At 40.1% G+C, this 24,678-nt stretch overlaps 1 protein-coding gene across 3 annotated transcripts in view; it reads left to right on the top strand.

The window, feature by feature from the left end:
* Positions 1 to 7,689: 7,689 nt before the first annotated feature.
* Positions 7,690 to 24,678, top strand: part of cdh19 (cadherin 19, type 2) — an 84,827-nt gene continuing 67,838 nt past the window's right edge. For 2 of the 3 annotated variants that reach the window (XM_083529916.1, XM_083529914.1), the window contains exons 1-2: positions 7,690 to 7,948; positions 9,351 to 9,639. In XM_083529916.1, coding sequence (XP_083386042.1) covers positions 9,427 to 9,639 — 213 coding nt within the window. In that variant the 5' untranslated portion in view covers positions 7,690 to 7,948; positions 9,351 to 9,426. Of the gene's footprint in view, positions 7,949 to 9,346; positions 9,640 to 24,678 lie in introns of those variants that run through there. The other variant, XM_083529915.1, reaches the window with a different exon arrangement.

Raw genomic sequence — 24,678 nt, 5'->3', positions numbered from 1 at the left:
CGGCTGGTCTTGCTACATAAAACAACAAAAAGCTACATAACAGAGAACATAGAGCTAAGGACTAGTGTCCTCGCCACATAAAGTACATCGTGTGCAACCTGGTGTAAACGGTGCAAGACAAACAGTTCAAAGACAACACAATCTTGACGATCTCCACGGAGGATCCATCGATGATCAGTGGAGATTGGTCGCTCTGTGCTCTCCTGAAGTCAACAACCATCTCTTTAGTTTTGTCAACATTCAAAAACAGTTTGTTGGCTCTACACCTGGCTGTTAACTATTCCACCTCCTCTCTGTATGCTGACTCATTGTTCTGATGAGACCCACCACGGTCGTGTCATCGTCAAACTTGCGATGTGATTCGAGCTGTGCTTTGCTAAACAGTCGTAAGTCAGCAGAGTGAACAGCAGTGGACTCAGCACACAGCTGCTTAGGGATGATTGTGTTGAATGCTAACCTGATGTCTAAGAACAGCATTTGTACATATGAGTCCTTATTGTCCAGGTGGGTGTATACTATGCGTATACTAATCAAGAACTAACCTTAACTACACCATGAGTCACATGAATTCATGTGTGAACATCGGCTACCTTAATTACGTTAGTAAATGTTTGTTAATTAAGGTATTAACATTTTAGGCTAAGCTAAATGTAACTTGCTCTGTAAGAAAGAATATAAATCAAAAGTGCACTATTTAAAATGCATTGCCGAGTTTGCCTCCTCATGGAACGCACAAAGATACAATAATAAACACCTGTTATCACCTTATTATTCATACCTTTCTCATCAAATCTACCCACTGTGAGTGGCTGCCTATGGGCACTGCTCACTAACATGAAGCCGACGTTACTTTCCAAACTACAAATCAGGTTTAGCCTGCAGATAATGTTTTTCTCCTGCTTTACTGTGGCTATTCTGTGCACTGGTTTATTGTGTCAGTACAGATAAAGACTCCTGTCTTTATATTATAATGAACAGTAAACAACAGTTGCTGTACGTAAGCACAGCAACTCTGCTCTTTAACTTCTTGACAAACCACCAAATGGTTGTCAAGAATTAGATGTGAATTAGATGAGCTAAATATGTGTAGTACATGTGTAATTAATAACAACTTTATAATGATGTGGCCCTCGAAGCAATTATGTAATAATACATTAACAACTCATGAGTTCATGTTGGTCAATAAGTTAGCAATAATGTGCACAGGAGGACACACTCCTGAAATATCAACATCCACCAAGGTCTTTATTTTGAACCAGTACAATATCCAAAAATCAACATGCTCCTCTATAAGCTGATGAATTGAAAATTTACCTGATGTTTTAAGTAAGCACATAATTTAAAACACACCTTTAATAAAAAAAAAAAAACACCTTAAAGCTTTAGAACAGCTCATATCAAGGTGCTTAATTGAACCTGTATTTACTTTACATCAAACACAGAATAAACTTTAAAAAAAATGAACAATGCAAACATTTTTTTTAACCATAAATATTTCAACTGTGTTAAACTGTATTTCAACTGTCTTGAAAATACTCTGTATACTGATGAGACTTTTTGGAAGGTGTGTCCCCCATTACGTCTGGTGTAAAAGTAACACCCCATTTTTGAAAAACAACATCATACCAACAGTAAAATATGGTGGTGGTAGCATGATAGTCTGGGCCTGTTTTGCTGTTTCAGGACCTGGAAGACTTGCTGTGATAAATGGAACCATGAATTCTTCTGTTTACCAAAAAGTCCTGAAGGAAAATGTCCGGCCATCTGTTCATGACCTCAAGCTGAAGCAAACTTGGGTTTTGCAGCAGAACAATGATCCAAAACACACCAGCAAGTCCACCTCTGAATGTCTGAAGAAAAACAAAATGAAGACTTTGGAGTGGCCTAGTTAAAGTCCTGACCTGAATCCTATTGAGATGCTGTGGCATGACCTTAAAAATAAAAAAACCTCCAATGTGTCTGAATTACAACAATTCTGCATAGATGAGTGGACCAAAATTGGGATGCAAAACAACCATATGATAGGGTATTTGAAATAGTGTCACCTCAATTTAAAAAATAAAATAAATAAACACACAAACATAAAAATACAAGAAACACAAATGTACTATCCTCCAGTCTTAATCAGTGACGACATCAGTCAAAAAAATCTACTTTCTTTTACAAATGAAGAATCTTCTAATGTTTCTGCTTTTGAATTTTAATTTATTTTTTTTTTGCTTGTTCAAGATCGGTCTGTGCAGTTGTCAGAGAGCCACCAGTCACGCCTCCCTCCAACACATAACACTCTCGCTCAGCCTCTCCCTTCTACTAATCACCTACACCTGTCCTCCATTTACCTGTCCCCTACATAAGGGCCCTCTTCCCCTTCATTCACTGTCCGATCTACAATGTACGACCATAGCTCATCCCATGGGAGGTGGTAGCTCAGTGGTTAAGGCATTGGGCTTTGGATCAGAAGATCACAGGTTCAAATCCCACCACCACCAAGCTGCCACTGCCTTAAACAAAAGCCCCTGCTCAGTTGTAAGTCGCTCTGGATAAGGGCGTCTGCCAAATGCCGCAAATGTAAATGTAAATCATCCATGCTCTTAGCTACGGTTCAGGTGAAGCACTCAGTTAAGTCTGCCATTTTCTGCAGTCTCGTTTCATACTCTCTTGTGTTTGTATATTTAATACCAATAAACGACAAACTGTTTTCCTGACGCCTGCTCTATCATTGACAGCAGTAAGTGCTCCTTTTTAAAGAGAAATAAAATAATGTAAGTTTGCTGAAAACAAATAATAATCAAATAAATAAAAACTGTACCCTACATGAACTAGGCCTAATTCAATCAACATATATAATTAAGTCAATACATTAAAAGACAAATTCATAATTAAAATAGAAAAAATATATACACAATTCAAAGAATAATATAAATGTAACAATTATCTTTGTCTTAATTTTTTTCTGTAGTGTTCACATCTTTTGTTTATGTAGAAAATTCTACAAACAAACCTGTGTCACTGGTTGGCTGTACAGCTGGCTGAATAATTGAGCTTGTTGGATTTTTCAGACTGAACCCTCTCGCATTCAAGTAGAACTAGGAAGAAACGAGTGTTCAACATGGAGGAAAAAAGGGGAAAAAAACAACCCAACTGAAATGTGTTTAAAGTGTACAGCATACAACAACAAACAGCATGAAATAAATACTTACCGTAATGATCGGAGTTGTATTTGTTTTCAGTTTTTTATTTTATTGTCCTCCCACTCCTCGTTTCTGGCTCATTCATTTTGTCCAGATCCTCTTGTTCATCTGCTAATTAGCCCATAGTTGGCATAAATTGCACCATCCCATCCTACATGTCATAGTTTGAAATCCCAGTACAGTGATTCCACCTCTAAATCCAATGTGAAGCTCCGGTGGATCTTGTATGTCTTTACAGTTGTCCCAGTTAATAAGTGAATCCAAATAATTTGCAATTCCATAGAGTTTTAATTTGTCTAAACTATGTATAATGTTTAAGCTTCCTTTGCCTGATTGAAGCATGGTAGGTCCTTCATTGTGCAGAAAAGCAAGTGTCTTTTGCGAACAAGTTGACTTTATGAACCGATTAATTTAAATGAACAATGGGGCTCACATCTTAGAGCTGATTATTGTTTTTCTTTCTTTCTTTCTTTACAATAATAACGCACCACAACTCTATTTTAATGAATACATTTGGAGTATTGCTTACCACTATTCATGTTATGAAATAAAGTGTTCAAGATCCGTCACGCACACATACACACGAAACACCTTCAGTGAGTGAACTCTATCAGAACTAGACTAGGCTGGACATTACAAGGCCCAACACGCTTTTTGCAGCAACAGCTACAGCCTCAACAATGTTTACATATCTCTATCACTCCCCAAATGGAAGAACTATCCCGGGATGTAGAGAGACTATGGCAAGGAGAAATTAGTCATGCGATCAAAGCAGGATCAAGTGGCAATAGATCTGTTGCAAACCAGAACAACCAGGGTGATGGTAGATGGAGTGAATCGCTATGCAACTCCCCTTTTAAGGAAAGCTAATATGCCACAACTCTGTACCTCTAAGGACTCGGTTATGCCCAATTGAAGAAGCATAGAGCGGCGGTTGGCGAAGGATTCCGTGAAGGCAGTTGCATATAATGAGATTGAGAGACTAGAGCTTGTTACACCTAACAGGTGAAGTCAAGGTCCACCCTTTTTACTTCAAGCTGAATCAGAGTGGCCAATCCTGCCATCCCTTAAAACCCCTGAAGATAAAGTGGAAAGAAGAGCCAGTATATTTTGCGGTGTCACACAAACATCAAAGCCCTTAGATCCCAGTGAGTACAATTCTTGGAAAGACCTTGTTGAAGCCACAGTTTTACACCGTCAAAGTGATTAGGATCAACCTAGTTTACCTACAGCTAAAGATTATGTGACAGCAGAACATCTCCTATTTCGTAACATACAGACACAACAGACTCCAAATGGATTGGGAAGACCAGGGGGCTCATAAGATGAAGAAATAGCATCCACTATCCCCCTGCTGAGAGTCTGCTATAAGGGCCATAGCAGACAAACAGCTGCTATGACTTTCTCCACAGACTTTTTGTGTGGAGATACGTGTCCATTGCTCGCAGCCGATTTTGCTTCTACTGGTCGGTGGCTTGGAAAGGAGGAGGGCAGAATGACTGCAGCACGACAGGTCGTGGGGGAGCCATAGGCAGCTTGGGTACAGTGGGGCAAAAAAGTATTTAGTCAGCCACCAATTGTGCAAGTTCTCCCACTTAAAAAGATGAGAGAGGCCTGTAATTTTTTATTATAGGTACACATCAACTATGAGAGACAAAATGAGAAAAAAAAATCTCAAAAATCACATTGTCTGATTTTAAAAACATTTATTTGCAAATTATGGTGGAAAATAAGTATTTGGTCACCCACAAAAAAAGCAAGATTTCTGGCTCTTGCAGACCTGTAACAACTTATTTAAGAGGCTCCTTTGTCCTCCATTTGTTACCTGTATTAATGGCACCTGTTTGAACTCGTTATCAGTAAAAAAGACACCTGTCCACAACCTCAAACAGTTAGACTCCAAACGCCACTATGGCCAAGACCAAAGATCTGTTAAAGGGCACCAGAAACAAAATTGTAGACCTGCACCAGGCTGGGAAGACTGAATCTGCAATAGGTAAGCAGCTTGGTGTGAAGAAATCAACTGTGGGAGCAATTATTAGAAAATGAAAGGCATCAGATGTCGTGGCCCATCACTGCTCTAGAGGAGATCTGCATGGAGGAATGGGCCAAACTACCAGCAACAGTGTGTAAAAACCTTGTGGAGACTTACAGAAAATGTTTGATCTCTGTCATTGCCAACAAAGGGTATATAACAAAGTATTAAGATGAACTTTTGTTATTGACCAAATACTTAGAGAAGGGGAAGGGAATGAAAGTCAGTAGGAGTAAGACAAAGTACATGAATGAGAGGGAGGGCAGTGGAGTGGTGCGGTTGCAGAAAGGAAGAGGTGGAGAAGGTGGAGGAGTTCAGGTACCTCAGGTCAACAGAGCAAAGTAATGGAGAGTGTGTTAAAGAAGTGAAAAAAATAGTGCAGGCAGGGTGGAGTGGGTGGTGAAGCGTAGCAAGAGTGATTTGTAAAAGAAGGGTATCTGCAAAAGTAAAAGGGAAAGGTAATAGGACTGTGGTGAGACCTGCGATGTTGTATGGTTTAGAGACAGTGGCATTGAGTAAAAGACAGGAAGTAGACCTGGAGGTAGCAGACCTGAAGATGCTGAGGTTTTCGTTGGCAGTGACGAGGATAGAAGAATGCTGATAATGGAGCCACCAGGAAGGAGGAAAAGAGGAAGGCCAAGGAGGAGGTTTATAGATGTGGTGAGGGAAGACATGCAGGTAGTTGGGGTGAAAGAGCCAGATGTAGAGGACAAGGGGGTATGGAGACAGATGATCCGCTGTGGCGACCCCTAATGGAAGAAGCCGAAAGAAGAAGAAGAACCAACGCTGACTCTGTGCCAGGATGAGGTCTAAATCCTGACTGATACATTTCAAAAATGCTATTCCTAAGTAGGTGTGAGCATAACTGCTGTGTTATAACCTTTTTAAAATCTTGAAGATAAAGGGGAGGTTTGATATTGGCCTATATAGTTGGACAGCTGACAAGGGTCAAGGTCAGGTTTCTTAATTAGGGGATTGATAACAGCCATTTAGGTAAATAACCAATGCTGATAGAAGAGCTTATTTATAGTTATTAGTTTTAGAACAAGTTCATTTACTTCTGCGATTAATTGTTTAAAGAAAATTTCAAGCAGGGGATCAAGAATACAAGTTAAGGATTTTGATCAATAATTTTTGAGTGGTCTGTTTTAAGGTGCACATATGACCAGTATACCACAGGGCTAATTTTTCCTCCCTAATCATTTTGTTTTCAAGGGGAGCTCATCATCTACAGTGTAACAGAACGTTGATTCTAGACATTTTGTGGCCCAGTCGAGTTTTGCGGGGTCAGACAGAGATCGAATTAATGTAGACGGATTATTGATAAAACTCGCTGCTGTAATTAAAGTGAATGTACACTTAACGTGGTGAGGTACTAATGCAATGACTGAGGCAGATTTTAAAAGAGATAAGGTAATGTTTCAACAAAGCTTCAGACTGGGGAATTATGACTAAAGTGTTTATATTGTTAATATTTTTTATAAATGTTAATATTAAATCAAGAGTGTGTCCACCAATATGAGTCGGTCCTATAACCTTTAATTAATTCCTACTGAATCTATAATGGACACAACTGCTGTTCTTAAGGAGTCTTGTTGATTATCAAAATAAATATTAAAGTCACCAACAATTAATTCTTTGTCTAAAGAAGTAGCTAAATTTGTGCATAGATTATTATTACAAATAGCTGCTACTCCACCTTCTCTACCATTTAGACATAAAATACTGCCACTCCACCTTCTCTACCATTTATTCCTTCTGTACCCTGTGGAACTAGCAAAGTTAATGCTTGATATTAGTTTGGTTTAATCCACGTTTCTGTCAAACACATTATATTAAACTCCTGGTCAGTAATGATTTTGTTTATAATCAGCACTTTTGACATGAGAGATCTAATATTCAACAATCCCATCATGTGCAGCAGTGAAAGACATTTCTGTGATTATTGACTCTAGTCTTTCCTTTGCGGCTCATATAGATAATATTACAAAGATAAACTTGATGCCGTAACATGATGTTACATAAACATTTCAGTGGTGTCATAGATTTCCCTTCACTTTTTTTGTCGCAGGACATGCATGCAAATGTATAGCATTAGCCACCACAAAGTGCATACGAGGTGTTTGTTTCTATGTTTCTTTTGTTTTTTAAATGTCACGTGTTTTGTTTCCACCCTTGTCTCATCATTGCTTCGTATTCGCCTGAAGAGTATCTGCTCCAGATTTGTCAGAAACATTGTTTTCTTCTTATTTTTTCTGAAATAGTGCTCCACTGGTGCTTGTCCTTGCTCTGCATAGGGCCTCTGTAATCTGTATAATGCCAGCAAAACTATAATAATACCCCTATTGTTAGGCGGGGGGTGGGGGTTACTATGACCATGGGATTAAAAATTATGAAAAAAAAAAGAATAGTATTCTATTTGTATTGCAGCCTGAGGATGTTTGCATGGAAATAATTGCTTCTGTGTTACCAGTTTAGTTCAATTGGGGTGGACAGCAAAATGTGAGGGACAGCTGACAATATCACCACTGTGTGTTCTTCCCAAGAAGCTACTGAGAACAGGATGATGAGGTGATTTGGGGGATGACGAAGAAGAGAGAAAGGAACAGTTGGTCATTATGAGCAAAATACGCATTAGTCTTCATTTATGCTATACATTTGGTTATGCTGCTTCTCAGTTCTACGCAGTTAAGAAGTAGAGAGACATTCGGGAATCGGGAAGGTGAGTTGATTTTATTCTTAATAACAATAACAAAACATTTTCCAGAACTATTTATGGCATAGTCTTCAGATTAAAATGCAAATAAATTAACGTGAGTTAAACCACCTAGCTATAATCCTAACCATTACAAAATTTACTTAATATTTGGTAAGTAAGAACTCTTTTGAAGAAGTCATTTGAATATAAAATGTTTGTGAAATGAGTGTTCAAATGAGAGGGGAAAGACATGTAATTTCTAAACAAATTTACATTTCCAGATGTTTGGTACATATGAATGGAATAATCTGTATTTGTAAAGGTTTCCTGTGGTTTAATTTCATTGTTTAAAAGCAAGAAAGCTCAAATAAGGAATATGCTATGTCCAAAATAGGCAGATAGATTAGATAGATAGATAGATAGATAGATAGATAGATAGATAGATAGATAGATAGATAGATAGATAGATAGATAGATAGATATAGATAGATAGATAGATAGATAGATAGATAGATATCTCTATACTATATATAGGTGTGTTTTTCATGTATTAACCAATATTAGTCTGTGACAGAAGTGGCTCAATTCTGTATTCATGACCACAAATGTCCTATGAACACTGTTTACTTGTTCCATGCTGCATACTTAATTAGGAATTTGTTCCTCTCAATGCACAACAATTAGTATTTAAAGTCTAACTAAGAATCTAAAAATATTTTATATTTAACTGCACATGTTAATGATTAAATTTTAGAATTAGATTGTAAACAAAATGTATAGACATTTGACCATTGGAAGTAAAAGATGCACAAAATCAATTAAAAGACATCTGTTAACTTGTTAACAGCCTATAGCAAGTTATATATAATTTTTTATCACTGATAAGAAATTACAAATTGGGACTATTTGGTGTGATTTCCTGTCAGTTGGTTTGCTTTGTGTCTGCTTTTGATACAATGTCAGTTTCAGATTTTTGCATTGCTATTTTTTAATTCACATACACTGGTCATTTATTCAGATATTTTCACTCCTGATCACAACTGGTCTTGAGTGTTAGCTGAGAGGAAATGTGTCCATTGTGATAGCATTTTGAGTGGTAGCTGAGTGGACATGTGTTCATTAGGGTCCAAAAAGGCAATAAACTAAATGACACTCTCAAAGTCCATTAGGTTTATGTCACTTTTTGCACATCTCTAATTCAGCAAAGACTCTTACCTAAATTGCAGTTAATAAACTAGCTTCATATTTTCTTATTTGCACATATAAGGTGTGTGTTTTCTAAATATATTATATTGTCTACAATAATACTAGTAATTATTAATTTTACATTGTACAGTTACATTTAACATGTAAACATTGTATTATATTTGGAAAATATATTGTGTAATAATTAATTTGTTCATTACTTTGAACCACAGGATTTCAGGGCACATTCTACACATCAACAGATTCTCTTATAGAAGTCCCATTACAAATGGTCTCAGTATCCTAATGAAGTACTTATGGACCTCTTGGAAAAGGGCAAGGGAGTAACAAGAAGTAACCAAACAATGATTAGCTACTCATTTTTTTCTGGGATCATCACAATCTTCTTCATGACTGGTTTTGTGGGGAGTGAGCTAAGAAGACTTCCTGGATTTAGAGTCAAACGTGGCTGGATCTGGAACCAACTGTCAGTTGAGGAAGAAGATCCAACTCCAAAAATAATTGGGCAGGTAAAACCAGAAATATATTGGGTATAATAATAGCTATAATTTATAGCTGTCTGTAATATATTTTACTGCAACGTTTTTTAATACCATCATGTATTATAAATGTACTTGGTATTTTATTAGGATGTCAGGTGTGGCAGAGAAGTATGTGAGGGTGGTGCAGTACAGTGTGACAGCAGCGAAGTGTGCAGTAGGAACGACAGACTGGTTCTGAGCCCTTTCCTGTTTGCAGTGATGATGGACAGACTGACGGACAAGGTCAGACAGGAGTCTCCATGGACTATGATGTTTGCGGATGATATTGTGATTTGTGGCGAGAGTAGGGAGCAGGTTGAGAAGAGCCTGAAGAGAAGGGGAATGAAAGTCAGTAGGAGTTAGACAGAGTACATGTGTATGATGAGTTCAGGTACCTGGGGTCAACAGTGCAAAGTAAGGGAGAGTGTGTTAGAGAAGTGAAGAAAAGAGTGCAGGCAGGGTGGAGTGGGTGGAGAAGAGTGGCAGAAATGATTTGTGATAGTAGGGTATCTGCTAAAGTGAAAGGGAAAGTTTATAGAACTGTGGTGAGACCTGCTATGTTGTATGGTTTAGAGACAGTGTCATTGAGTAAAAGACAGGAGGTGGAGCTGGAGGTAGCAGAGCTGAAGATGTTGAGGTTTTTGTTGGGAGTGACGAGGATGGACAGGATTAGAAACAAGTTTATTAGAGGGACAGCACATGTAGGATGTTTTGAAAACAGATGGCATTGGCTTTGTGACCTTGTGCATTTTCATGCTCCAAGTAGCAATTAAAAGATGGGTAAATTGTATCTATGAAGGAATGTGCTATTCATGGATGACTGATTGCTATTAATAGTCAATCAATTAGGAAATCCTTCTATTCTCCAGTACACCCTCTACCAGCCTGGACAGTTGACACAAGGCAGATCAGGACCATGGATTCATGCTGTTTGTAATAAACTCTAACCCAACATCAATGTGCCTCAGCAAAAATCTAAATTCATTAATCCTGGATATGTTTTAGCACTGGAGGAACAAATTTTGTTCTTAACCTACAGAAAAGACAGTCTTTTGCTGTTGTAGTGCATCCACCTAAAGGTTTGCTTGAGTAAAAGTACAAAAGTATTTGCCCTCAAAGGCACTTAAGTATCCGATGTACTAGGATTTATTATGGCTATAATGTCCTATAATCATTTTTGTTACAAGACTCTTATTTAATCAACTCAGTTTATGTAAAAAGACTTTGTTACTTTTAGAACACCAATCTATTAGTAGAATAATATTAATTAGTCAAACACTGATATCTATTAAAAGTATTATAAGCCCATATCCTTCTTTTCAACTACTTAAAACAAATACCTCAACATACAACCATTATTGTCAAAATAGCTGTCAAAATGTGAGTACACCCTAAGTAATAGCAGCTGTATGTTGTTTAACCATGCAAAGCAACGTTTTTTGTCTGCTTGTCAGGACCATACAAATTTGTGTATCTTGTATTAGAGCAATACAAATTTGAGGCAAATTTGAGGCAGTACAATTATCTCATACTGACCACTGGATGTTCAACATTGCACCTCATGGCAAAGATTAAATAGTCCATGTCCACGAAGTACCAAGAAAATTGTGCCTTGCCTACAGTCAAGCATGGTGGGGGTAGCATCATTGTCTGGGGCTGAATGAGTGCTGCTGGTACTGGAAAGCTGCGGTTTATTGAGGGAAACATGGATTCCAACATATACTGTGACATTCTGAAGCAGAACAGAAACTTTCCCTTCAGAAACTGGGCCGAACCACAGTTTTCCAACATGATTGAGCACCTGTGGGGCATCCTCAAACGGAAGGTGAAGAAGTGCCATGTTTCTAACAACCAGCAGCTCCATGATGTCACTATGGAGGAGTGGAAGCTCTGGTGAATTTCATTAAGAAATTGCCATTAAGAAATAAGTTATATTAGGGAAAAAGACATGTGTGGGCTGCACACCGGTGATGTGGAGGGAGAACATACCTTTCGCTGTCAACTTATAAAACTTTGTGCAATTCCGTAAATATTACCTCGTCCTCGTCTACATCATTCTCTGCTTCATCATCAGCTTGAAACATTCTGAACGCTTTTACAAAGTTTGCGCTTTTATCAGTGACCGTGGCAGTTTATCTTCCCACAAAGAGCAAATGAGCTGTGAATTTGTCTCCCACAGAAAATTTTTCTGACTCCATTTCCATATATTCAACATTATACACACACACACACACACACACACACACACACACACACACATCTGTAGTGCTGTGCTTTGCATGCAGATGTTTTTTTTTTTTTAAGTGGTATTTTTTGCAGTTGACAAGAGCTTTTCACCAACACATAATCTACACTTAACCATTATTCCTTTTCCTCGACTATTTCAAAATAATACGAATACTTCCATCTGTGGCGGAGGGGAATATGCCACCGCCTTGTGGGGCAGATAACAAGCCTTTGACTAAGGAAGACTGAGTGGGCAACAGGATCCTAGTCCTCCCACTCAATGCTTTAGGTCTCAGTATAACAAGTGGTTATATGTTGGTGTCTATCGTGTTGTCATGTGGGACTACAGATCAGGTGAGGTGGGCTTCAGGATCTATCTAATTCACGGTGGTAGCCTGAAGTGTGGAGAATACTCAGGAAAACCCACCCTCCCAGATCCAACAGGATAGATGAGACGGCCCCACTCCTTAGTATAAAGGACTCAGGTTAACTGGCACACATTCAATTTAACTAAACAAAAATATTTATTTAAATAAAAAAACATTAGTCATATGAAAAGGCTAAGAATGAAACCAATATATAAGACCGTTAGGAAAATAAAAAACGTGACTGTTCCAGTTAAACCTTAAACAACCGTGTTCTTTTGCCACACTGAAAATTTCACATTCACAATTAGTTGGAATCAAATCAGTTCACCTCAAATTTTAAAGAGTTCGTTTCAAAAATCAATGGAAAAATTATACTCAGTCCATTCACGAGTCAAGATGTCCATAGACTGGCAAAAAAAAGTATTTTTGTGGAAAACTCACATGTCAGTTTCTCGAACAACAGTTTCTTTAAACACAGTTCTGTTTTGATACTTGTTGAAAAGAAAAGGTAACTTGCTTATCAACATTCACGGAAAATGAACAAATTATTGTACATCACCACCCTTGGGTCCTGGACGGAGCGCTGAAAGGTGTCCGGATAGGCAGGGTACTGCTCCCTTAACTCTTTACACCCCAATGATTGCCCTCGTGATCCTGAAAGACACAGCACGACCCGACGAGGCCACAATCCCTTCCAACGGTGATGAATTAGAGGAAACAACAAACACACGATGCCATCCAACGAATCAGCTAATAGTCCCCGCAAAAGCATCCACTACGCTTTGAGTTCGTTTGAACTAACAAAAATCTGGATGTAAATCGCAAAAGAACCCAAAAACACGGGGGTATTCAACTTCCACACCGAATAACTCAAATGACCTTAACGGGTCTGTTGTCCAGCCTTATTCAGAAGCACAACGAAATAACAGGCTAGTTAAGATGAATGGAGACTTAGAAGCATGTCAGGTAGCTTTGATGCATGTCATCAGTCTGAACTAACTTCCTATGCTGATTAAGAAGTTCAAAATCAACTGCACGTTTTTCATAAGCTCACCACTGCTCTTCTCCCTTTTTCCTTCTTCTACATACACTTTTCGCGCACATGTCGGAGCAAAACAAAATGGCGGCGCCCATATCAAAATAAAAGTCCCCTCATAATTGAATCTGTGTATCCACTACACATCACAGTAATTTAATGCTCTGGTTTGCCATCTCCGCTTCTGACCAGCTTCTGTTCCCGCCGCTCGCACGTATGAGTGCGCGATTCTACGTGACTACGTTCATTTTGATTCATTTATTTTTTTATGCAAAATAATTTAACTGAAAAGTAACTCACGTTACTTTTTAAAAAAGGTAACTGTATAAGGTAAATGTATAAAGTAACGCGCTACTTTACTCGTTACTCCAGAAAAGTAATATTATTACGTAACGCACGTTACTTGTAACGCGTTACCCCCAACACTGCTTTGGACACAGTTTTGACATGTTCTCTTAGGATGTACTCACTTTTGTTGCCAGTAATTTTAACAATAATGGCTGTATATTAAATTATCTTTAGAGTACAGTAAATTTATATTGCTATACAAGTGGCACATGGACTAATAAAATATATCCAAGTTTCAATTTTATAGTATTGTCCCTTGAGAAGATATACTAAATGGCTGTTAAAATGTACTCACTTTTGTGAGATCGACTCATAAATTAAAAGGGACAACTGATTTAGCAAAATGTAGTAAAGTACAAAAAGTAAGTAAAAAGTAAGATATTTTTACTTTTAAATGTAGTGATAAAGTAAAGTCTCTGCAAATTGAAATACTTTAGATACATTTAAAAGCTACTTAAGTACAGTAACAAATTACGTTTACTTCGTTATTATCCACCAATGCTGGAATTACTTTAGCCATATTGTCAGCTTAAACTGTAATGGCAATTCTTTCTCTCCATTATCATCCCCCTCACTTTTAATGTGAACATCCGCTGGCCTGTATATGCATTATTTTATGCATTGCACATATATCACAAGATTTGCTGATTGTATAATTGCATAAAAGTGTGTAACCGTATGCTTCTGTGGTCTGCTTTGTGTTGAAAATGGCGAAAAACGACAGGAGCGAGACAGATTTGGTCTGCATAGAGAATGGATTTTTATAAACAGATTGTCACAACAGCTTCAGCTCACACATCATTAAGACTCTACCGTTTGGGAGAGAGATGGAAAAGTGAAAAGAAAAACAAAAAGAAAAAGCAGTAACTCCATACACAAACTTATACAGAGGAGCATATGAAATGCAATATTGATTTCAAATATGGTTTGTCAATGCATACCTGCATGGAGAATGTACTTTTATACACAATTTGTCACAACAGCTTCAGCTCACACATCAGTAACACTGTCAACAAAAATCACATCCCAAAGTGCATACATTTTCTGTGTGTGAATTATTTTCAACCAATGCTAGCCATTAATCTGTAGCATAGAACACAGCATACCTCTTCCGTTCAAGAGAGAGAAGGAAAAGACCGCTAAAAGAGCGATCAGCAGATATGGCTACCAGGACTGAACCACTTTGTGAGAGGGAAGGCCACCCATTACATCCTTACAGACCCTTTTTAAACGTATTTTACAAAACACTGATTTCAACAATTATAGAACCACATTGAATGCAATAAAACAATATGAAATAAAACATTGTTTAAATTTTAAACCTTATTACACTCTTCTTCTTCTTCTTTTTCTTCTTCTTTCGGCTGCTCTCAATAGGGGTCGCCACAGCGGAAAATCCGTCTCCATACCACCCTGTCCTCTACATCTGCCTCTTTCACACCAACTACCTGCATGTCTTCCCTCACCACATCCATGAACCTCTTCTTGGCCTTCCTCTTTTCCTCCTTCCTGGTGGCTCCATCCTCAGCATTCTTTTTACCAATATAACTCATGTCCCTTCTCTGCACATGTCCAAACCATCTCAATCTCGCCTCCCTCACCTTTTCACCAAAACGTCCTACATGGGCTGTCCCTCTAATAAACTCATTCCTAATCTTGTCCATCCTCGTCACTCCCAACAAAAATCTTAACAACTTCAGATCTGCTACCTCCAGCTCCGCCTCCTGCCTTTTACTCAACGCCACTGTCTCTAATCCATACAACATCGCAGGTCTCACCACAGTCCTATAAACTTTCTCTTTCATTCTTGCAGATACCCTACTATCACAAATCACTCCTGTCACTCTTCTCCACCCACTCCACCCTGCCTGCACTCTTTTCTTTACTTCCCTAACACACTCTCCATTACTTTGCACTGTTGACCCCAGGTACCTCAACAGTCCACCTTTTCCACCTCTTCTCCCTGCAACTGCACCACTCCACTGCCCTCCCTCTTATTTACGCACATGTACTCTGTCTTACTCCTACTGACTTTTATTCCCCTTCTCTCCAGCGCATACCTCCACCTCTCCAGGCTCTTCTCAACCTGCTCACTACTCTCACCACAAATCACAATATCATCTGCAAACATCATAGTCCAGGGAGACTCCTGTCTGACCTCGTCCATCAACCCTTCCATCACCACTGCAAACAGGAAAGGGTTCAGGGCTGATCCTTGATGCAGTCCAACCTTCACCTTGAACCAGTCTGTCATTCCTACTGCACACTTTACTGCTGTCACACTGTCCTCATACATGTCCTGCACCACCCTCACATACTTCTCTGACACACCTGACTTCCTCATACAATACCAAAACTCCTCTCTTGGCACTCTGTCGTACGCTTTCTCTAAATCCACAAATACACAATGCAATTCCTTCTGTCCTTCTCTATACTTCTCCATCAACATTCTCAAAGCAAATAAGGCATCTGTGGTGATGAAACCATACTGTTGCTCACAGATGGTCACCTCTTCTCTCAGCCTGGCTCTTACTACTTTTTCCCATAACTTCATGGTGTGACTGATCAACTTAATTCCCCTGTAGTTACTGCAGGTCTGCACATTTCCCTTATGCTTAAAGATCAGTACCAGCACACTCCTTCTCCATTCCTCAGGCATCCTCTCACCTTCCAGAATCTTGTTAAACAATCTGGTTAAAAACTCCACTGCCATCTCATGCATCATGCTTCTACCTGTATGTCATCTGGCCCAACCGACTTTCCACTCTTCATCCTCTTAATCGCTGCTCTCACTTCCTCCTTACTCATCTTATCCACTTCCTGCTTCACCAACTCCACATCATCCAACCTTCTCTCTCTCTGATTTTCCTCATTCATCAGCTACTCAAAATACTCCCTCCACCTTCTCAACACACTCTCTTCACTAGTCAACACATTTCCATCTCCATCCTTTATTGCTCTAACTTGCAGCACATCCTTCCCAGCTCGGTCCCTCTGCCTGGCCAATCGGTACAAATCCTTTTCTTCTCCCTTAGTGTCCAAACTCTCATATAGGTCCTTACATGCCTTTTCCTTGGCCTTCGCCACATCCCTCTTTACCTGCTGCCGCATCTCCTTGTACTCCTGCCTACTTTTCTCATCACTCTGTCGATCCCAATTCTGTTTTGCCAACCTCTTTCCCCTTATGCTCTCCTGCACTTCCTCATTCCACCACCACATCTCTTTGTCTTCCTTTCTATTTCCAGATGACACACCAAATACTTTTCTAGCTGCCTCCCTCATCACTCCTGCAGTAGTTACCCAATCATCCAGCACCTCTTCACCACCACCGAGCCCCTGTCTGACCTCTTCCCTGAACCTCACACTACAGTCTTCCTCCTTCAGTTTCCACCATCTTATTCTTCTTTCAGTCCTCACTCTCCTCCTCTTCTTCTTCGCCTCCAAGACCATCCTACAGACCACCATCCGATGCTGTCTAGCTGTTTAGATTTCACTAAAGAGATTAAAAACAAATAGGTTAGACACAGTCAGAATGAGCCTATTAAACAGCTTTTACAGTCTTAACAGACTATACGCAATTACACATTATCCCTCTATAAGGAAACAAACAAAAAAAAGAAAATACATCAGTAGATACAGTAACAGAACAATAACAACAAAAAAAAGCAGTACCAAAGTAACCATTTTCCCAGAACTCATAGTACCATTTTTTTCCCCACAAAAATATTCCTAACAAATTGACTAGACATAGTCTGAATGAGCCTATTTAACGGCTTTACAAGTTTCCCACGTCTAGTATGAAAACCATCAGTTAGATCAGGTCTTTTCACTGACAACTCAGTCTTCACAAAGGTAGACGGTTGTACAGTAAGAGAAGGCTCATTAACATGGTTTCCTTTGTGAACTGCCACAACCTCCTTGTCGTACTTCATACACAAAATGACACCTGATGCAGAATCATCTTGATTCCCACTCCTGCATTCAGAAGGGCCACAATCATGTTTATCACAGTCAACACCAGCAACAGTAACATCACACTCAGCGGTAACAGTTGTTACCATGTCAACATCATTTGCCTGAGCAGTGTCTTTACACATCACATTCTGCCCATCCGACCCATCATTGTCCGCAACAGGACTGCCAGTGCTGGAAGGTCAGCAACCCATAGAGTAGTCCTTTCATCTGCAAGATGCTCAAAACTAGAGCTCTCAAGTTCATCATCACTCAAACTGGATAACTGTTCCTTGACAGCGTCTGTATCAGGCAATGGCAGAAAGTCAACTGGCATAATCAGATTCTATGAACAGTTTTAACAACACCAGAAGGAATTCTGAGCTTGTACGTGTTTAACAATTTTTGTCGATCACTGTGTAAACTGTACTCTCCCAACGATCTGTCAGTTTCTTTTTCCCTCTTTCACCTTTGTTGGCCAATAAAACTCTTTGACCAATATCAAACGGTTGTCCCTTACACTTCTTGTTATACACTCCTGCCTGTGTAGGATTATGATACTGTAATTATATGTAATTATATGTTATGTAATTATATAATTATATGTATTACTGTAATTATATGATACTGTAATTATATGCAAAAGTCAAGGTGTTCAACATTTGCGGCCATCTGTCTTTAGATCTGGGGGGCAGTGCACGAATCATGTTACCAAGAGTGCGGTTCATTCTTTCCACCTGACCATTGCCCATTGGATGGTATGGTGTGGTGTGAGTTTTGTTAATACCAGCCAACTGACACAGGTTCCAAAGAACCTGTTCCACTGTCTTTGCGGATTGGTTAAGGCAAGGATATGCACACACCAAATTTGTGAAATGGTCAGTGACTACCAAAACGTCAATAGACTTATTGTTGTGGTCTTCAGCTGATCAAAAGTCTATGCAGACTAATTTAAGTGGAGACGAAGTGGTAATGGAAACCTAGCCTCAGGCTCAGGAGCCTTGCTCATAATGCATCTCTTACAGTTGTGCACATCTTTCTCCATTGTATTTCAATAAAACCTCTGTCTGGCCAACCCTAATGAGCGCTGCTGACTCTGATGGCCCGCATCATCATGAATACAACATATTGGTAAGCTTTCTGTTTTGTCACTGGGTGCTTGGACACATGATACACTGGCACGTGTTCAGTTTCACTGTTTCACTGTCACAATATCCTTAACATCCCGCGTGATTCATGAACTTTTTCACGGTTTGAGGGGAAAACGACCGCGGTCAATAAAAAACTTGACCCGGCCAACAACAGCATCATTAACTTGTTCAGTAAGGAGTTCATTATGGCTGAAAACAGGAACAGGATTTTGCCCCTCTGCACTAAGAGACTCTAGGTACTGTACATGTGAAATAGCTCTCACAATACCAGCATCTTCCCAATGCTGATGTGTTTGCATGACAGCAGAAATCTCATCACTGCTCACCTGTACACTTCCTGCAGTACACACAGCTTCACAGGTAGCATCTCAAATCTCAAACTGAGCAGCTGAAACATATTCTAAACATCATCCTTATTGAAATTGGCCGCCTGCTTAAGAAGGGTGGAATATGGAACCCTAGTCAATCTGTGCAAAATTTTAGACTGCACAAAAGGCTCTCTACTGAGGGCGTCAGCCACCACATTTTTTATTGCCCGAAATGTACTGGATGTCAAAGTTAAATGGTGCCAGCTGCATCACCCAGCACTGCTCGCAGGCATCCAACCTGGGCTTGGTCAGTATGTACTTCAAGGGATTGTTGTCGGTCCACACAGTGAACTTGTGACCACATAACCAATGGCTAAATTTATTACAAATCGCCCATTTCATTGCAAACAATTCAAGGCGATGTGCATGATATTTTGCCTGAGCATGTTTATAGATTTGCTGGCAAAAGCTTTTGGCCGTGCTTTGTCACTGTTGTGATGAATTTGCGACAGCACTGCACCAAGTCCAGCGGTAGATGCATCAACAGGTTGATCACACTATACTGCTTGCTAGACTTGAGAATGTTGTTGGAATAAAGGGAACAGCTCTCTCTTGGCTCAGGTCTTATTTGACTGATCGCTATCAGTTTGTTGATGGTTCATTTTTCATTTCAATTCATTTTTATTTGTATAGAGCTTTTAACAATGAACATTGTCTCAAAGCAGCTTTACACAGATAATGCGGTGATTAAAAATGAATATGTTCTTTATGAGTAAGTTTGTCCCTGATGAGCAAGCCGGTGGCGACTGGCGACTGTGGCAAGGAAAAACTCCCCGAGATGGCATAAGGAAGAAACCTTGAGAGGAACCAGACTCAAGAGGGAACCCATCCTCATCTGGGTTACACCGAATGTCCATTTGTGGCAGGTATACAATGTTGCGGGGTGCAGTGATGATGATCAAAAGCGAAATGTATTTCTGAGTCAGTGTAGGAGACTGTTGACATCAACTATAGTCCAATCCATCCTCAAAGCTCCCGTTCTTACTCCGGAATTTCATGGAACCACCCAAGGCGTTGATGACAAACCTTCCCCAGCTGCACAGAGTGGCCTCCAGTCAAAGAGAACACTATCCAGAGGCAGGCCTGGATGAAGTGGGAAGATCCACGGGGGGGAGAGGGGCAGGAACAGTGGTCACTGGAGCCTCAGGAGCATGTTTAACTCGACCGAGAGAGAGAGAGAGAAAGAGAGCGAGAGAGAGAGAGAAGAGGGTGACAGGAAGAGAAGGATATGGATTATTAAGTGTACCTATTGTTGCATGAGAGTTAAAGTCACTGTGCAGTTTGGACTCCGGCAAGACTCGCTATGGCAGCATAACTAAAAGGGAGAACCAGAAGGCAACACAGACATGAGGGATCTCTGGGATAAGAGACAGCCCACCACACCACCATCAACAAACCTGAGTGAACACGTGAATGTGAGGGGACGACAGCGTACAAATATCCCAGTTCACCAAACACTCTATATCAATTTTCCCTCCAGATCTGAGCCTTTACCTGAGAAAAAATCTACTGATTAAAGGCTTGACTGAATAAATATGTTTTCAACCTCGACTTGAACACTGAGACTGTGTCTGAGTCCCGAACACTGATAGGAAGGCTGTTCCATAACTGCGGGGCTTTATAAGAGAAAGATCTGCCCCCTGCTGTAATCTTCATTATTGGAGAAACCAACAGATAGCCAGCACCTTTTGATCTAAGTAGGCGTGGAGGATCATACTGGTACAGAAGTTCACTCAGATACGGTGGTGCGAGACCATTAAGTGCTTTATATGTCAGTAGTAGTATTTTATAATCAATGCGAGATTTGATTGGGAGCCAGTGTAGACTGATTAATACAGGGGTGATGTGGTCATATTTCCTAGATCTAGTGAGGACTCTTGCTGCTGCATTCTGAACTAACTGAAGCTTATTTATGCACCTACTCGCACACCCAGACAGTAAAGCGTTACAGTAGTCTAATCTAGAAGTAACAAAAGCATGAACTAGTTTTTCTGCATCCTGTAACGACATCATATTTCTAATTTTAGTAATATTTCTAAGGTGAAAGAAGGCGATCCTGGTAATAATATTCACGTGAGCCTCAAAGGAAAGACTCGAGTCAATAATCACACCAAGGTCTTTGACAGCCGTACACGCTGAAACAGAAACACCATCCAGAAAAGCTAGGTAATCGGAAAGTTTGCTTCTAGCTGCATGTGGTCCTAGAAAAAGTACTTCCGTCTTATCTGAGTTTAGCAGAAGAAAGTTATCGAGCATCCACTGTCTAATGTCCTTTACACATTTTTCAACATTGTTAAGCTGATCTCTCTCATCTGGGTTTGCTGAAATATACAGCTGTGTATCATCAGCATAGCAATGGAATCTAATACCATGTTTATGAATAATTTCTCCAAGAGGCAGCATATATAAAGAGAAAAGCAGAGGGCCTAAGACAGATCCTTGAGGAACACCAAACTTTACCTCAGAGAGTGTGGAGAACTCACCATTAACATCAACAAACTGATGCTGGTGCGTTCTCCACACTCTCTGAGGTAAAGTTTGGCGTTCCGCAAGGATCTGTCTTAGGCCCACTGCTTTTCTCTTTATATATGCTGCCTCTGGGGGTAATTATACATAAACATGGTATTCGCTTCCATTGTTATGCTGATGATACACAGCAGTATATTTCAGCAAAGCAAGATGAGAGGGACCAGCTTAACAATGACACATAATAATCCATATCCTTCTCTCTCTCTCTCTCTCTCTCTCTCTCTCTCTCTCAGTCAAGTTAAACATGCTCCTAAAGTTCCAGTGACCACTGTTCTTGCCCCTCCCCCCTTTGTGGATCTTCCCACTTCGTCCAGGCCTGCCTCTGGATAGTGTTCTCTTCGATTGGAGGCCACTCTGTGCAGCTTGGGACAGTTTCTCATCGATGCCTTGGGTGGTTCAATGAATTTCCGGAGTAAGAACGGGCGCTTTGAGGATGCATTGGACTGTAGCTAATGTCAACAGTCTGCTACATTGACTCAGGACTTCTTTTCGCTTCTAAACATCATCACTGTACCCCCCAACATCGTATATCTGCTATAAATGGACATTCAGTGCAACCCAGATGAGGATGGGTTCATCTTGAGTCTGGTTCCTCCCAAGGTTTCTTCCTCATGCCATCTCAGGGAGTTTTTCCTTGCCACAGTCGCCACCGGCTTGCTCATTAAGGACAAACTTACTTATAAAGAACATGTTCACTTTTAAATCACCACATTTTCTGTGTAAAGCTGCTTTGAGACAATGGTCATTGGTAAAAGCACAATACAAATACAAATGAATTGAATTGAATTAAACAGATAAAATGAACAGCTTACTAAAGTCAGGGTGAGCCAAAAGCACTTCTTCAGTGAGTGCTGCCTTAAGATCCCGAAAAGCCTGTTTACACTCCTGGGTCCAATCATCTGGGCCAAGTTTGCCGGACAACAAAGGCCTTTTATTGCTTTTTGATTTCCAAAGCCTTTTCTGACCACTAGTCAAAGCAAACAAAGGTTTGGCCAACACAGAACAGTTTTCAATAAAATGCTGATAGTGGATTACCATCCCTAAAAAGGAACGTATTTTGGAAGGCGATGGAGTGCCACCATCCAACTCCATCAAATCAGCCTCTGTCACCTTGACTATGGCTTCCACTTTATCTGGATCACTCGAATTTCCATTCTGGGAAATCACATGCCCTAGGAATTTAACCTAACACCTCAAAAACATTTTGAAAGTGAGAGTTTCAAGTTATGTTCTTTCAGGCGCCGAAACAATATTTCCAATCGGGCCAAGCTCTCTTCTTCGGTCTTGGCAAACACCAACAAATGGTTGAGATAACACAGAAGACTTAAAAAGTTCTGATCACCAAATATAGTAAACATCATGCGCATAAACGTGGCAGGACTATTACACAGCCCCTGCGGGAGACGATTGTATTCGTGTAGTCCAATCGGTGACAAAAATGCTGTATACTTCTTGTTGAGTTCATGGTGGGGTATGTTGTAATAGCCAGCCGTCAAGTCCATGGTGCTAAAGAACATATTTTTCCCAACGCAGCCAGGACGTCACTCTAATGTGGAAGCGGATGGGCGCCTTTAACAGTTCTGGCATTAAGCCATCTGAAATCCGTGCAGATTCGCGGATCGCCATTTTTCTTCCACACCAGAACCAAGCGAGCGGCAAATTCACTACAGGATTTGCGAATAATTTCTTTTGCCTCCATCTCATTCAATGTCTCTTTCAGTTTATGATATTGAGCAGGCGATATTCTGCGGTATGGCAACCTAAATGGTCGGTCATCTGTTAATCTAATACAATGGCAGAAATCCCATGCCTCACCCACAATCCAGATGATGTCTCGAGAAGACAGACTCATACGTCTCAATCAAACCAACAAGTTTTTTTTTACACTGTAATGACACTTCGCAGTCGCCAATCGGAATGGAGGTAAGCCCTAGCTTTTCCAGCTTATCATTCACATCGATGATGTTACTACATAAGCTTCTGGCAGTAAGGCTACAGCAGGAACTATTACTTCGCACTTTTTCCACATTTTGATGAACAGTTAAAGTGTCAGAAAACTGATCAAAGTCCTCCAAAGCAATGCAGGGGAAAACATCTGCAATTTTTGAGTTCCTACCTAGAGTTATTTCTGCTGAAGTGGGGTTGATATTCTTCATGGACAGCCACCCATCTCCCCACAGTGGAGACACTATCCGCCCAACCATTATCTGTTGTTCACACATGGGGATGCACATGGCTCAATGAGTACCGTGCTGCCAGCTGATAATACAGTACCTGTGGGCAATCCCACACCAAATGGGTCATAGGCCGAAGAGTTACTGAACTTCCAACTTTGTCTGGGATGGACTCCCCTCGGCATCTTTCTAGGTTAGACAGAAGACGAAGGAACTGGCTACTGTCATTATTGCATGGTAAATCAGGTTTATTCATAACATGCCAAAATCCATCATTTGACTTGAAATGTCTGATAAGTGGCTTAAGTACATTTGTACCTAAAACAATGGGATCAATCTGTCCTTTTACAAACAAAACTGGGACTAAAACTTGTACCCATAAACCTCAAGATTCAAATCACATAGTCCTAAAGGACTGGTTTGTTTTCCCCCACAACCCACTAAAACAATATCGACAGGGGCCAGCATGTCCTCCGTCATCACGCCTGCTTGTTTTAACATGGGTATTATGTCTGCACTGATGGTAGTTGCCACTAACCCAGTATCCATCATGCCTTGTAACTCAACCTTATCCTGCACTAATACATTAGTGTAGAACAAACTTTCACTTTGAGATGTTATCATGGTATTTTGCAAGATAACTTTGCTAGACTTCGGGACATTTTCGCACAAGAAAACATATACAGACTCAATATCATCACTATCAAAGGAGGTTGAACTCATGTGCCCACCATCGCCCTCCTGCAGATGGAGGCTCAATAGTTTCCCTGAGAGGACCTTTGACTTTGACCGTCAACAGCAGCAGTCGAGCTGTTTGGCATAACCTGTGACGTAGTCATCTCACAGATGTCGTGTGTATGTCCAGGACGGTAGCAA

This window comes from Silurus aristotelis (assembly GCF_946808225.1).
Source record: "Silurus aristotelis genome assembly, chromosome: 25".
Taxonomy (NCBI): domain Eukaryota; kingdom Metazoa; phylum Chordata; class Actinopteri; order Siluriformes; family Siluridae; genus Silurus; species Silurus aristotelis.
Note: the sequence above shows the minus strand (reverse complement) of the source record. Positions and strands in the feature narration are given on the sequence as shown.